Source organism: Coregonus clupeaformis, chromosome 6 (assembly GCF_020615455.1).
Source record: "Coregonus clupeaformis isolate EN_2021a chromosome 6, ASM2061545v1, whole genome shotgun sequence".
In the NCBI taxonomy this organism is placed as follows: domain Eukaryota; kingdom Metazoa; phylum Chordata; class Actinopteri; order Salmoniformes; family Salmonidae; genus Coregonus; species Coregonus clupeaformis.
This window is the reverse complement of record NC_059197.1, coordinates 32,183,597-32,199,729: the sequence shown is the minus strand read 5'-3', so window position 1 is coordinate 32,199,729 and position 16,133 is coordinate 32,183,597. Positions and strand designations below refer to the sequence as shown.

General features: G+C 43.5%; 1 protein-coding gene across 1 annotated transcript in view; it reads right to left on the bottom strand.

Moving 5' to 3' along the window:
• The window catches only part of LOC121567823 (caseinolytic peptidase B protein homolog), a 68,561-nt gene that overhangs the window by 10,523 nt on the left and 41,905 nt on the right, over window positions 1–16,133 (bottom strand). The window contains exons 6-8 of the mRNA XM_041878136.2: window positions 11,369–11,466; window positions 5,466–5,580; window positions 294–371 (exon numbers count right to left, since the gene is read on the bottom strand). Of these exons, the coding sequence (XP_041734070.1) occupies window positions 294–371; window positions 5,466–5,580; window positions 11,369–11,466 (291 nt within the window). The remainder of the gene's footprint in view (window positions 1–293; window positions 372–5,465; window positions 5,581–11,368; window positions 11,467–16,133) is intronic.

The window sequence follows — 16,133 nt, the reverse complement described above, 5'->3', positions numbered from 1 at the left end:
CTTGTCTATTAACCAGACTACTGCAGTCTGCTATAGAGAAGCTCCTTGTCTATTAACCAGGCTACTGCAGTCTGCTATAGAGAAGCTCCTTGTCTATTAACCAGACTACTGCAGTCTGCTATAGAGAAGCTCCTTGTCTATTAACCAGGCTACTGCAGTCTGCTATAGAGAAGCTCCTTGTCTATTAACCAGACTACTGCAGTCTGCTATAGAGAAGCTCCATCACATCACAGCAGAGTGGTACAAACGAGGGGAACGAGGGATGTAGAGATAGGGATGAAAAGAGGAGTTACCGATTCCAGATGAGCCGAGGAAGAGGAAGACGAGGGGATGTTCTTCATCATACCAGCCATTCTCCTTCCTCCTGATCGCTGTAGACAGAGCGAGAGAGAGAGATGGTTAGAGAGAGACAAATAGAGGCACAAAGGGAGGGGTTGCAGAAAAAGTATGATAAAGGAGGAGGGAAAAGAGAAGGGTCAGGAGCACTTGGGGTGGAGAGAGAGAGAAAGAGAGAGATCTCTAAAGTTGTATCCATCAATGCCTCGGGAGGGGGATATTTATCGCAGGCTATCCTGCCTCCCCACTCCCTCTCCACCCGTCATCCCCCTTTCCCATCCTCCCTCTATCCCTTCTCCTCTCCTCCCTCTCCTCCCCCTCTCTCAGTCAGTAGGGCCATTAGCCAGAGGTAATCATGTTAGCCTCCCCGGCGCGGCCAAAGCTAAATCAGGTTAGCATGGATCTGAGTCTCGCTCTCTCACACGCCTCACCCAGAGAGGAGAGCCTTGCCTACCTTACCCAACCATCACCCCAGCAACCAAACACACACACACATACTGACTCACCCTCCGGACGGGAGGGAGTGGGCAGGAGGAGATAAATAACAGACAGGGAACTTGGGTCTGGTACCAGCTGCCAGAAACACACATTACAATACATGTCTTCATATTTCAGTCTGCTTATACATGCAGCAGAGAGGACGCTGCAGTTTCTCAACAACCACCACAATTACCCCAAATGAGTTGTGTCTCCACTCTGTGAGAGAGAGATCCATTGATCCGCCTCTCCCTGTCGAAACAGCACACTCCACCCGTCAAAGTACCAGTAACATGACATCACATGATTCTCACTAACACAGAGATAGAGGGACTGAACGATAGATGAAGAGATGGAAAGAGAGGAATGGAGAGATTAAGGAGGTTGAGTTAGCGATCCTGGAGGTGGAGTTAAAGGGGGAGATAGGGGTAGAGACAAATAAGAGACAGAGGGAGAGATATGAAAGTTGGTAGAGAGATAAATTGAGAGAAGGAGAGATGGAAGAGTTTATTGTCATGAAGATGAATACTGACGCCCACAGGCTGTACTTCTGAGAGCCAGACTTATTACAGTGTGTATGTGTGTGTGTGTGTGTGTTTTTTTAAACAGACTGAATGACAGTGTAACCTCCAGGAGAGAGCGTCTGTGTTAGCTGATTGAGACTGACTTTGGCAGAAGGACACACTGACGTCCTTCAAAGGACATGGTCTAGGACAGTACAACACACCCACAGACGACAGACAACACGAATATGCGCACACACACACACACACACACACACACACACACACACACACACACACACACACACACACACACACACACACACACACACACACACACACACACACAGGCCTGAGGTATTGACCAGGTCTGGTAGGGTAGAGGACTGTAATGTGATTAGAAGAGGATCATCTTCAACTATAACTTTTAGCCTGAGAGCTAAACAAGAATCAATCTACTCCTTCCTGTTTGTGTGTGTGTTTGTGTGTGTGTGAAACAGACACATAGTAAAGCCCAATAGTTCCTTGCCCATCTCCAAACAGAGACAGTGTTTGTAACCAGAGGCCAGTCATGAGTCATCCAGGAGGAACCTGCCTGGAAACAGGGAACTAGTTCTAAAACCTCTGACCCTCCTGGACCTAGTTCTAAAACCTCTGACCCTCCTGGACCTAGTTCTAAAACCTCTGACCCTCCTGGACCTAGTTCTAAAACCTCTGACCCTCCTGGACCTAGTTCTAAAACCTCTGACCCTCCTGGACCTAGTTCTAAAACCTCTGACCCTCCTGGACCTAGTTCTAAAACCTCTGACCCTCCTGGACATAGCTCTAAAACCTCTGACCCTCCTGGACATAGCTCTAAAACCTCTCCCTCCTGGACCTAGTTCTAAAACCTCTGACCCTCCTGGACCTAGTTCTAAAACCTCTGACCCTCCTGGACCTAGTTCTAAAACCTCTGACCCTCCTGGACCTAGTTCTAAAACCTCTGACCCTCCTGGACCTAGTTCTAAAACCTCTCCCTCCTGTCTCTCTCATCTCCTTCTCTGTCTCTCATCACTTTCTCTCTCAATTCATTTCAAAGGGCTGTATTAGCATGGGAAACATATGTTTACATTGCCAAAGCAAGTGAAATGATAATAAACAAAGGTGAAATAAACAATCAAAAATTAACAGTAAACATTACACTCAGAAAAGTTCCAAAAGAATAAAGACATTTCAAATGTCATATTATGTATATATACAGTGTTGTAATAATGTGCAAATAGTTAAAGTACAAAAGGGAAAATAAATAAACATAAATATGGGTTGTAATTACAATGGTGTTTGTTCTTCACTGGTTGCCCTTTTCTTGTGGCAACAGGTCACACATCTTGCTGCTGTGATGGCTGTCACTCTGTCTCTGATCTATTTCTCTCTCTTGTCTCACCTCTCTCTCTCTAATCTCTTTCTCTCTGTCTCTCATCACTTTCTCTGTGTCTCTCATCTCCTTCTCTCTCTGTGTCTCTCATCTCCTTCTCTCTCTGTGTCCCTCATCTCCTTCTCTCTCTGTGTCTCTCATCTCCTTCTCTCTCTGTGTCTCTCATCTCCTTCTCTCTCTGTGTCTCTCATCTCCTTCTCTCTGTCTCTCTCATCTCCTTCTCTCTCTGTCTCTCTCATCTCCTTCTCTCTCTGTGTCTCTCATCTCCTTCTCTCTCTGTGTCTCTCATCTCCTTCTCTCTCTGTGTCTCTCATCTCCTTCTCTCTCTGTGTCTCTCATCTCCTTCTCTCTCTATCTCTCATCTCCTTCTCTCTCTCCGTTTCTCTCATCTCCTTCTCTCTCTGTGTCTCTCATCTCCTTCTCTCTCTGTGTCTCTCATCTCCTTCTCTCTCTGTGTCTCTCATCTCCTTCTCTCTCTGTGTGTCTCATCTCCTTCTCTCTCTGTGTCTCTCATCTCCTTCTCTCTCTGTCTCTCTCATCTCCTCTCTCTGTGTCTCTCATCTCCTCTCTCTGTGTCTCTCATCTCCTTCTCTCTCTGTGTCTCTCATCTCCTTCTCTCTCTGTGTCTCTCATCTCCTTCTCTCTGTGTCTCTCTCATCTCCTCTCTCTGTGTCTCTCATCTCCTTCTCTCTCATCTCCTTCTCTCTCTGTCTCTCATCTCCTTCTCTCTGTGTCTCTCATCTCCTTCTCTCTCTGTGTCTCTCATCTCCTTCTCTCTCTGTGTCTCTCATCTCATTCTCTCTCTGTGTCTCTCATCTCCTTCTCTCTCTGTGTCTCTCATCTCCTTCTCTCTCTGTCTCTCTCATCTCCTCTCTCTGTGTCTCTCATCTCCTTCTCTATCTGTGTCTCTCATCTCCTTCTCTCTCGGTGTCTCTCATCTCCTTCTCTCTCTGTGTCTCTCATCTCCTTCTCTCTCATCTCCTTCTCTCTCTGTCTCTCATCTCCTTCTCTCTGTGTCTCTCATCTCCTTCTCTCTGTGTCTCTCATCTCCTTCTCTCTCTGTGTCTCTCATCTCCTTCTCTCTCATCTCCTTCTCATCTCCTCTCTCTGTGTCTCTCATCTCCTTCTCTCTCTGTCTCTCATCTCCTTCTCTCTCATCTCCTTCTCTCTCTGTCTCTCATCTCCTTCTCTCTGTGTCTCTCATCTCCTTCTCTCTCTGTGTCTCTCATCTCTCTTTCTCTGTGTCTCTCATCTCCTTCTCTCTCTGTGTCTCTCATTTCCTTCTCGCTCTCTCTCTCTCTCTATTGATCCCTCTCCCTCTCATATCTTTCTCCCTCTTCCATTCTGTCACACTCTCTTATCCCTCCAGGCCGTTGGGTGCTTGTAAAAAGCATTAGCTCGAGCTGTCATTGTGTATGTGTGTGTATGTGTGTGTGTGTGTGGGTGTGTGTGTGTGTGTGTGCCCTCACCCCCCCCCCTCTTTGTGTTGTTGCTGATCATCACTATCATCCCTCAGTCTGATAGCTGATATTTTCACTGTGTGTGTTTTTGTGTTTGTGTGACCGTGTGTGTGTGTGTTAGTCTGTGTGTGGTGTGTGAGTGACCGTGTGTGTGATATATTCACTGTATTACTTCACAGGGATCAATAAGCTCTTCCTTTATCGCTGTGGTGATGTGTCTCAGATTGCTTTCAGGACAATTTGCCACAGCAACAACCACCATTCATCACATCAGCCACAGAGACCTAGGCTACTGCCCTGCCTGGACTACAGCTCCCAGCATGCAATCTGCTCTGCCTGCTGCAACTGCCTACACATCCCAGCATTCCCACTGATAATTGTGGTGTTCTAGGTTGTTGTGTTTGCAGTCACACAGCCAGTACACACTGCTGCTGCTGCTAGTGACAAACACAGCCACTTAGTGGAACACCACATCCCCAAGCATTCTAAACAGTCCACATTCATATAGTGCTACATGTACAAGTCTTTCCACTGTTGTGTTACAGTAGGGTTGTTTTTGCCATTAGCCAACTACTGTGCAGCTCTGGAGTGGTACAAGGTACCTGGCAACCGCAGACACAGAAGCCTCACTAAACACAATCTCTCTCTGTGGCCCAGCGATCGATACACAGCCTACATGGAGCCACAATTTAATATCAGCTATTTACTGGCCTCTACCTTGTTGTACTCTAAGTCACCTCCCAACCTCCTCTCTCTCTCTCTCCATTTCTCTTGCCAACTGTCCTTTCTCTCTCCCTCCCTCCCCAGATAGCATCACTTCCTCCAGGAGGACATTGACACAGGAAAGAACAGGAGGAGAGGTAGAGATGAAGAGAGGGAAGGAGTCATTGAAAAATGGAGGAAGGGAGAACATGAACAGAAAGGCTGGGAGAGGGGAAGGGCGATGGAGGGCGGGAATTGGAGATGGAGAGAAAGATGGAGAGACGGAAGGGGGGGAGGGAGTGATTGAGAGAGGTCTGGAGTATGTCTCTCTGTAATCGTGTTAGTTGGCGGCTCGAGGCCTGGCCTCTCCAGCTGTTCAACACACGCACACAGGCACGCACACCACCTGTGTCTGCCTGATGGACAGCTCATTCATCACAATTAACCAATTACAGCCTCTGCCTGCCTGACTGAGCCCGCCCCCCCACCAGAGAGAGAAAGAGGATAATAAATAGAAGGGGGCCTGAAGCAAATGTTCTTTAAAGGAGAAAGGATTGGGGTGTGTGTGTGTACCTGAAGCCACAGTGTTGATGGCCCCCTCCTGGCCGATGATTTGCTCCATCAGTCGTTTCTCCAGAGGGAAACGTCTCCTCTCCTCTGCCTCTCTCTTAGCTTGAGCTTCCTGGAACTGCACGCACCCACACACCCACACCCAAACACACACACACACACACACACACACACACCCAAACACACACACACCCAAACACACACACACACACACACACACACACACACACACACACACACACACACACACACACACACCCAAGGAGGCAGGGGAAGAGGAGAAGGAAAAGTCAGTGTATACAATGTTGTGAATCATCAGAACAGCCCACGACAGAGAGAGAGAGATATATACAGTTGAAGTCGGAAGTTTACATACACTTACGTTGGAGTCATTAAAACTTGTTTTTCAACCACTCCACAAATTTCTTGTTAACAAACTATAGTTTTGTTAAGTCGGTTAGGACATCTACTTTGTGCATGACACAAGTCATTTTTCCAACAATTGTTTACAGACAGATTATTTCACTTATAATTCACTGTATCACAATTCCAGTGGGTCAGAAGTTTACATACACTAAGTTGACTGTGCCTTTAAACAGCTTGGAAAATTCCAGAAAATGATGTCATGGCTTTAGAAGCTTCTGATAGGCTAATTGACATCATTTGAGTCAATTGGAGGTGTACCTGTGGATGTATTTCAAGGCCTACCTTCAAACTCAGTGCCTCTTTGCTTGACATCATGGGAAAATCAAAAGAAATCAGCCAAGACCTCAGAAAAAAATTGCAGACCTCCACAAGTCTGGTTCATCCTTGGGAGCAATTTCCAAATGCCTGAAGGTACCACGTTTATCTGTACAAACAATAGTACGCAAGTATAAACACCATGGGACCACGCAGCCGTCATACCACTCAGGAAGGAGACGCGTTCTGTCTCCTAGAGATGAACGTACTTTGGTGCGAAAAGTGCAAATCAATCCCAGAACAACAGTAAAGGTCCTTGTGAAGACGCTGGAGGAAACAGGTACAAAAGTATCTATATCCACAGTAAAACGAGTCCTATATCGACCGCTCAGCAAGGAAGAAGCCACTGCTCCAAAACCGCCATAAAAAAGCCAGACTACGGTTTGCAACTGCACATGGGGACAAATATCGTACTTTTTGGAGAAATGTCCTCTGGTCTGATGAAACAAAAATAGAACTGTTTGGCCATAATGACCATCGTTATGTTTGGAGGAAAAAGGTGGCGGCTTGCAAGCCGAAGAACACAATCACAACCGTGAAGCACGGGGTGGTAGCATCATGCTGTGGGGGTGCTATGCTGCAGGAGGGACGGGTGCACTTCACAAAATAGATGGCATCATGAGGAAGGAAAATTATGTGGATATATTGAAGCAACATCTCAAGACATCAGTCAGGAAGTTAAAGCTTGGTCGCAAATGGGTCTTCCAAATGGACAATGACCCCAAGCATGCTTCCAAAGTTGTGGCAAAATGGCTTAAGGACAACGAAGTCAAGGTATTGGAGTGGCCATCACAAAGCCCTGACCTCAATCCTATAGAAAATGTGTGGGCAGAACTGAAAAAGCGTGTGCGAGCAAGTAGGTCTACAAACCTGACTCAGTTACACCAGGTTTGTCAGGAGGAATGGGCCAAAATTCACCCAACTTATTGTGGGAAGCTTGTGGAAGGCTACCCGAAACGTTTGACCCAAGTTAAACAATTTAAAGGCAATGCTACCAAATACTAATTGAGTGTATGTAAACTTCTGACCCACTGGGAATGTGATGAAAGAAATAAAACCTGAAATAAATCATTCTCTCTACAATTATTCTGACATTTCACATTCTTAAAATGAAGTGGTGATCCTAACTGACCTAAGACAGGGAATATTTACTAGGATTAAATGTCAGGAATTGTGAAAAACAGAGTTTAAATGTATTTGGCTAAGGTGTATGTAAACTTCCGACTTCAACTGTATATATATATATATATATATATATATATATATATATACATATACAGTTGGGAGAACAAGTATTTGATACACTGCCGATTTTGCAGGTTTTCCTACTTACAAAGCATGTAGAGGTCTGTAATTTTTATCATAGGTACACTTCAACTGTGAGAGACGGAATCTAAAACAAAAATCCAGAAAATCACATTGTATGATTTTTAAGAAATTAATTTTCATTTTATTGCATGAAATAAGTATTTGATCACCTACCAACCAGTAAGAATTCCGGCTCTCACAGACCTGTTAGTTTTTCTTTAAGAAGCCCTCCTGTTCTCCACTCATTACCTGTATTAAATGCACCTGTTTGAACTCAACCTGTATAAAAGTCACCTGCCCACACACTCAATCACACAGACTCCAACCTCTCCACAATGGCCAAGACCAGAGAGCTGTGTAAGGACATCAGGGATATAATTGTAGACCTGCACAAGGCTGGGATGGGCTACAGGACAATAGGCAAGCAGCTTGGTGAGAAGGCAACAACTGTTGGCACAATTATTAGAAAATGGAAGAAGTTCAAGATGACGGTCAATCACCCTCGGTCTGGGGCTCCATGCAAGATCTCACCTCGTGGGGCATCAATGATCATGAGGAAGGTGAGGGATCAGCCCAGAACTACACGGCAGGACCTGGTCAATGACCTGAAGAGAGCTGGGACCACAGTCTCAAAGAAAACCATTAGTAACACACTACGCCGTCATGGATTAAAATCCTGCAGCGCACGCAAGGTCCCCCTGCTCAAGCCAGCGCATGTCCAGGCCCGTCTGAAGTTTGCCAATGACCATCTGGATGATCCAGAGGTGGAATGGGAGAAGGTCATGTGGTCTGATGAGACAAAAATAGAGCTTTTTGGTCTAAACTCCACTCACCGTGTTTGAAGGAAGAAGAAGGATGAGTACAACCCCAAGAACACCATCCCAACCGTGAAGCATGGAGGTGGAAACATCATTCTTTGGGGATGCTTTTCTGCAAAGGGGACAGGACGACTGCACCGTATTGAGGGGAGGATGGATGGGGCCATGTATCGCGAGATCTTGGCCAACAACCTCCTTCCCTCAGTAAGAGCATTGAAGATGGGTCGTGGCTGGGTCTTCCAGCATGACAACGACCCGAAACACACAGCCAGGGCAACTAAGGAGTGGCTCCGTAGAAGCATCTCAAGGTCCTGGAGTGGCCTAGCCAGTCTCCAGACCTGAACCCAATAGAAAATCTTTGGAGGGAGCTGAAAGTCCGTATTGCCCAGCGACAGCCCCAAAACCTGAAGGATCTGGAGAAGGTCTGTATGGAGGAGTGGGCCAAAATCCCTGCTGCAGTGTGTGCAAACCTGGTCAAGACCTACAGGAAACGTATGATCTCTGTAATTGCCAACAAAGGTTTCTGTACCAAATATTAAGTTAAGCTTTTCTGATGTATCAAATACTTATGTCATGCAATAAAATGCAAATGAATTACTGAAAAATCATACAATGTGAATTTCTGGATTTTTGTTTTAGATTCCGTCTCTCACAGTTGAAGTTAACCTATGATAAAAATTACAGACCTCTACATGCTTTGTAAGTAGGAAAACCTGCAAAATCGGCAGTGTATCAAATACTTGTTCTCCCCACTGTATATATATATATACAGTGGGGAAAAAAAGTATTTAGTCAGCCACCAATTGTGCAAGTTCTCCCACTTAAAAAGATGAGAGAGGCCTGTAATTTTCATCATAGGTACACGTGAACTATGACAGACAAATTGAGACATTTTTTCTCCAGAAAATCACATTGTAGGATTTTTAATGAATTTATTTGCAAATTATGGTGGAAAATAAGTATTTGGTCACCTATAAACAAGCAAGATTTCTGGCTCTCACAGACCTGTAACTTCTTCTTTAAGAGGCTCCTCTGTCCTCCACTCGTTACCTGTATTAATGGCACCTGTTTGAACTTGCTATCAGTATAAAAGACACCTGTCCACAACCTCAAACAGTCACACCCCAAACTCCACTATGGCCAAGACCAAAGAGCTGTCAAAGGACACCAGAAACAAAATTGTAGACCTGCACCAGGCTGGGAAGACTGAATCTGCAATAGGTAAGCAGCTTGGTTTGAAGAAATCAACTGTGGGAGCAATTATTAGGAAATGGAAGACATACAAAACCACTGATAATCTCCCTCGATCTGGGGCTCCACGCAAGATCTCACCCCGTGGGGTCAAAATGATCACAAGAACGGTGAGCAAAAATCCCAGAACCACACGGGGGTACCTAGTGAATGACCTGCAGAGAGCTGGGACCAAAGTAACAAAGCCTACCATCAGTAACACACTACGCTGCCAGGGACTCAAATCCTGCAGACACGTGTCCAGGCCCATCTGAAGTTTGCTAGAGTGCATTTGGATGATCCAGAAGAGGATTGGGAGAATGTCATATGGTCAGATGAAACCAAAATAGAACTTTTTGGTAAAAACTCAACTCGTCGTGTTTGGAGGACAAAGAATGCTGAGTTGCATCCAAAGAACACCATACCTACTTTAAGTGGGAGAACTTGCACAATTGGTGGCTGACTAAATACTTTTTTCCCCCACTTTATGGCAAATAGAAATCCAATATGGATGGTGTTAAGAGATAGATGGGAGGTGTTGAATGGAGTTGAAGGATGGGACTAATAATAACTAACAACAACTAATAACAACAGGATAACTAATGTAAAGCATACTGTGTCCATAATAAGTATATATGTTATAGGTTGAGAGCTTTTGTGAGGGAGCACAGTTGGAAAGATATGGCATATAGAAGCAAACCGGATGGACATCATGAAAATGATCGGAGAGGTTGAGGGTAGAGGAAGTTCAGGAGTAAAAACAAACAAAATAGAATTATTGTAAAATTGACTGTGTCCATAAAATGTATATAGTATGTATAAGCTGGAAGTAGAGGCCTAAGCATTGTTGTTCAGTAGTTTACTCCAATTAGGGAAGGGGTGGTGGGGTTGGAAAGTAATAAAGGGAAATATATATATATTTTTAAAGGATTTGTGTATATATGTATGTATATGTATTTATATGTATGTATGTGTATATGTATATATATTTTTGCGAGAGAAAAACAACATATGGGGGATTGGAAGTGATGCAGACAATGACATTGATGGAAGTTACAATCTATCTGCAATATTACAGCTGATCTACCCCCTAAAAAAATACTCCCCATTATCTCCAAACTGTTCCCTTAATTGCTACCATGGTTATGCATATGATTTTCATATTTCTTCTGTAAGAAACATTTCAATTTAGCCCTATCCATATGGGCCAATTCCCGAGTGTAAAGGGTTTACCTTTCAGCCCTCTCTGAAGAGCCAGGTATCAGTTTAACCACTAAAGACAATCCCTTTAACATATTGACACTACCTCATCCCTTTAAGACAATACCACTACGGCTCAGTGAGAAACTGACCCATAACCTCCTCCCTTAAACACTTGATGTAGAGTAATAACTTAAGTACTGAATATGGTGATAGCTATCCTGTTGGCTAGGTGGAAGTTCCCCCATGTTGCGATGAATCTATCAAAAAAGTTGAGATTGATAAGAAGTGCCTAAGGCATAGGGGAAGTGCCTCGGGGCTAAAGGGTTTGATTTGGGGTTGTGCGTACCACTGCCTCGTCCTTAAACACACCAACACTAGTTCTGCTGAACCCCTTTTAACCTCCACTAGCCTGGAACAGCCTTTACACCCCTCAGAGACAATAACATCGCTCACTCCCCTGTCACTCCCCACTAGGGTGTCTTTGTGTGTGTGTGTCTCCCAGTGGGGGGTGCAGATGTTTCCTGGGTGGAAGTGAGGTCTCGTGCCGAGGAGACTGGTTGTAGCTTGCCACTCCTAGTGTAGTGTGTGTGTGTGTGTGTGTGTTACCTTGGCCTCCCACTCCAGCAGTAGTGTCTGTATCTCTCCCTCCTTGGCGTAGCCTCTGGCTGTGTGTCCTAAGGCATTGGTCTGCAGGGGGTTGGCACCTGCACAGAGAGCGAGCGAGAGGTTAGGGGGTCAAAGGTTAGGGGTCAGATTGCAGCATTTGGACCGCCCCACAGGGGAGAAAGAGGGGTCATATTTGTGATGCGTGCCTATAACGCACACTTTGAACCCTCTACACACACATCCCTGCCTACTGCACATGCTCCTCATACACAGCAGGTATTATATTAACACACAGCAGGTATTATATTAACACACAGCAGGTATTATATTAACACACAGCAGGTATTATATTAACACACAGCAGGTATTATATTAACACACAGCAGGTATTAACACACAGCAGGTATTATATTAACACACAGCAGGTATTACATTAACACACAGCAGGTATTAACACAGCAGGTATTATATTAACACACAGCAGGTATTAACACAGCAGGTATTATATTAACACACAGCAGGTATTATATTAACACACAGCAGGTATTATATTAACACACAGCAGGTATTAACACAGCAGGTATTATATTAACACACAGCAGGTATTAACACAGCAGGTATTATATTAACACACAGCAGGTATTACATTAACACACAGCAGGTATTAACACAGCAGGTATTATATTAACACACAGCAGGTATTATATTAACACACAGCAGGTATTAACACACAGCATGTATTATATTAACACACAGCAGGTATTATATTAACACACAACAGGTATTAACACAGCAGGTATTATATTAACACACAGCAGGTATTATATTAACACACAGCAGGTATTACATTAACACACAGCAGGTATTACATTAACACACAGCAGGTATTATATTAACACACAGCAGGTATTATATTAACACACAGCAGGTATTAACACAGCAGGTATTATATTAACACACAGCAGGTATTAACACAGCAGGTATTATATTAACACACAGCAGGTATTACATTAACACACAGCAGGTATTAACACAGCAGGTATTATATTAACACACAGCAGGTATTATATTAACACACAGCAGGTATTAACACACAGCAGGTATTATATTAACACACAGCAGGTATTATATTAACACACAGCAGGTATTAACACAGCAGGTATTATATTAACACACAGCAGGTATTATATTAACACACAGCAGGTATTACATTAACACACAGCAGGTATTACATTAACACACAGCAGGTATTATATTAACACACAGCAGGTATTATATTAACACACAGCAGGTATTAACACAGCAGGTATTATATTAACACACAGCAGGTATTACAGTGGGGAAAAAAAGTATTTAGTCAGCCACCAATTGTGCAAGTTCTCCCACTTAAAAAGATGAGAGAGGCCTGTAATTTTCATCATAGGTACACGTCAACTATGACAGACAAAAATAGAAAAAAAATCCAGAAAATCACATTGTAGGATTTTTTAATGAATTTATTGGCATATGATGGTGGAAAATAAGTATTTGGTCAATAACAAAAGTTTCTCAATACTTTGTTATATACCCTTTGTTGGCAATGACACAGGTCAAACGTTTTCTGTAAGTCTTCACAAGGTTTTCACACACTGTTGCTGGTATTTTGGCCCATTCCTCCATGCAGATCTCCTCTAGAGCAGTGATGTTTTGGGGCTGTCGCTGGGCAACACAGACTTTCAACTCCCTCCAAATATTTTCTATGGGGTTGAGATCTGGAGACTGGCTAAGCCACTCCAGGACCTTGAAATGCTTCTTACGAAGCCACTCCTTCGTTGCCCGGGCGGTGTGTTTGGGATCATTGTCATGCTGAAAGACCCAGCCACGTTTCATCTTCAATGCCCTTGCTGATGGAAGGAGGGTTTCACTCAAAATCTCACGATACATGGCCCCATTCATTCTTTCCTTTAACGGATCAGTCGTCCTGGTCCCTTTGCAGAAAAAACAGCCCCAAAGCATGATGTTTCCAACCCCATGCTTCACAGTAGGTATGGTGTTCTTTGGATGCAACTCAGCATTCTTTGTCCTCCAAACATGACGAGTTGAGTTTTTACCAAAAAGTTATATTTTGGTTTCATCTGACCATATGACATTCTCCCAATCCTCTTCTGGATCATCCAAATGCACTTCAGACGGGCCTGGACATGTACTGGCTTAAGCAGGGGGACACGTCTCGCACTGCAGGATTTGAGTCCCTGGCGGCGTAGTGTGTTACTGATGGTTGGCTTTGTTACTTTGGTCCCAGCTCTCAGCAGGTCATTCACTAGGTCCCCCCGTGTGGTTCTGGGATTTTTGCTCACCGTTCTTGTGATCATTTTGACCCCACGGGGTGAGATCTTGCATGGAGCCCCAGATCGAGGGAGATTATCAGTGGTCTTGTATGTCTTCCATTTCCTAATAATTGCTCCCACAGTTGATTTCTTCAAACCAAGCTGCTTACCTGTTGCAGATTCAGTCTTCCCAGCCTGGTGCAGGTCTACAATTTTGTTTTTGGTGTCCTTTGACAGCTCTTTGGTCTTGGCCATTGTGAAGTTTGGAGTGTGACTGTTTGAGGTTGTGGACAGGTGTCTTTTATACTGATAACAAGTTCAAACAGGTGCCATTAATACAGGTAACGAGTGGAGGACAGAGGAGCCTCTTAAAGAAGAAGTTACAGGTCTGTGAGAGCCAGAAATCTTGCTTGTTTGTAGGTGACCAAATACTTATTTTCCACCATAATTTGCAAATAAATTCATTAAAAATCCTACAATGGGATTTTCTGGATTTTTTTTCCTCAATTTGTCTGTCATAGTTGACGTGTACCTATGATGAAAATTACAGGCCTCTCTCATCTTTTTAAGTGGGAGAACATGCACAATTGGGGGCTGACTAAATACTTTTTTGCCCCACTGTATATTAACACACAGCAGGTATTAACACACAGCAGGTATTAAATTAACACACAGAAGGTATTAACACAGCAGGTATTATATTAACACACAGCAGGTATTAACACAGCAAGTATTATATTAACACACAGCAGGTATTAACACAGCAGGTATTATATTAACACACAGCAGGTATTATATTAACACACAGCAGGTATTATATTAACACACAGCAGGTATTAAATTAACACACAGAAGGTATTAACACAGCAGGTATTATATTAACACACAGCAGGTATTAACACAGCAGGTATTATATTAACACACAGCAGGTATTAACACAGCAGGTATTATATTAACACACAGCAGGTATTATATTAACACACAGCAGGTATTATATTAACGCACAGCAGGTATTATATTAACACACAGCAGGTATTATATTAACACACAGCAGGTATTAAATTAACACACAGAAGGTATTAACACAGCAGGTATTATATTAACACACAGCAGGTATTAACACAGCAGGTATTATATTAACACACAGCAGGTATTATATTAACACAAAGCAGGTATTATATTAACACACAGCAGGTATTAACACAGCAGGTATTATATTAACACACAGCAGGTATTATATTAACACACAGCAGGTATTATATTAACACACAGCAGGTATTATATTAACGCACAGCAGGTATTATATTAACACACAGCAGGTATTATATTAACACACAGCAGGTATTATATTAACACACAGCAGGTATTAACACAGCAGGTATTATATTAACACACAGCAGGTATTAACACAGCAGGTATTATATTAACACACAGCAGGTATTATATTAACACAAAGCAGGTATTATATTAACACACAGCAGGTATTATATTAACACACAGCAGGTATTACAGTGGGGAAAAAAAGTATTTAGTCAGCCACCAATTGTGCAAGTTCTCCCACTTAAAAAGATGAGAGAGGCCTGTAATTTTCATCATAGGTACACGTCAACTATGACAGACAAATTGAGAAAAAAAATTCAAGAAAATCACATTGTAGGATTTTTAATGAATTTATTTGCAAATTATGGTGGAAAATAAGTATTTGGTCACCTACAAACAAGCAAGATTTCTGGCTCTCACAGACCTGTAACTTCTTCTTTAAGAGGCTCCTCTGTCCTCCACTCGTTACCTGTATTAATGGCACCTGTTTGAACTTGTTATCAGTATAAAAGACACCTGTCCACAACCTCAAACAGTCACACTCCAAACTCCACTATGGCCAAGACCAAAGAGCTGTCAAAGGACACCAGAAACAAAATTGTAGACCTGCACCAGGCTGGGAAGACTGAATCTGCAATAGGTAAGCAGCTTGGTTTGAAGAAATCAACTGTGGGAGCAATTATTAGGAAATGGAAGACATCCAAGACCACTGATAATCTCCCTCGATCTGGGGCTCCACGCAAGATCTCACCTCGTGGGGTCAAAATTATCACAAGAACGGTGAGCAAAAATCCCAGAACCACACGGGGGGACCTAGTGAATGACCTGCAGAGAGCTGGGACCAAAGTAACAAAGCCTACCATCAGTAACACACTACGCCGCCAGGGACTCAAATCCTGCAGTGCCAGACGTGTCCCCCTGCTTAAGCCAGTACATGTCCAGGCCCGTCTGAAGTTTGCTAGAGTGCATTTGGATGATCCAGAATGGATTGGGAGAATGTCATATGGTCAGATGAAACCAAAATAGAACTTTTTGGTAAAAACTAAACTCGTCGTGTTTGGAGGACAAAGAATGCTGAGTTGCATCCAAAGAACACCATACCTACTGTGAAGCATGGGCGTGGAAACATCATGCTTTGG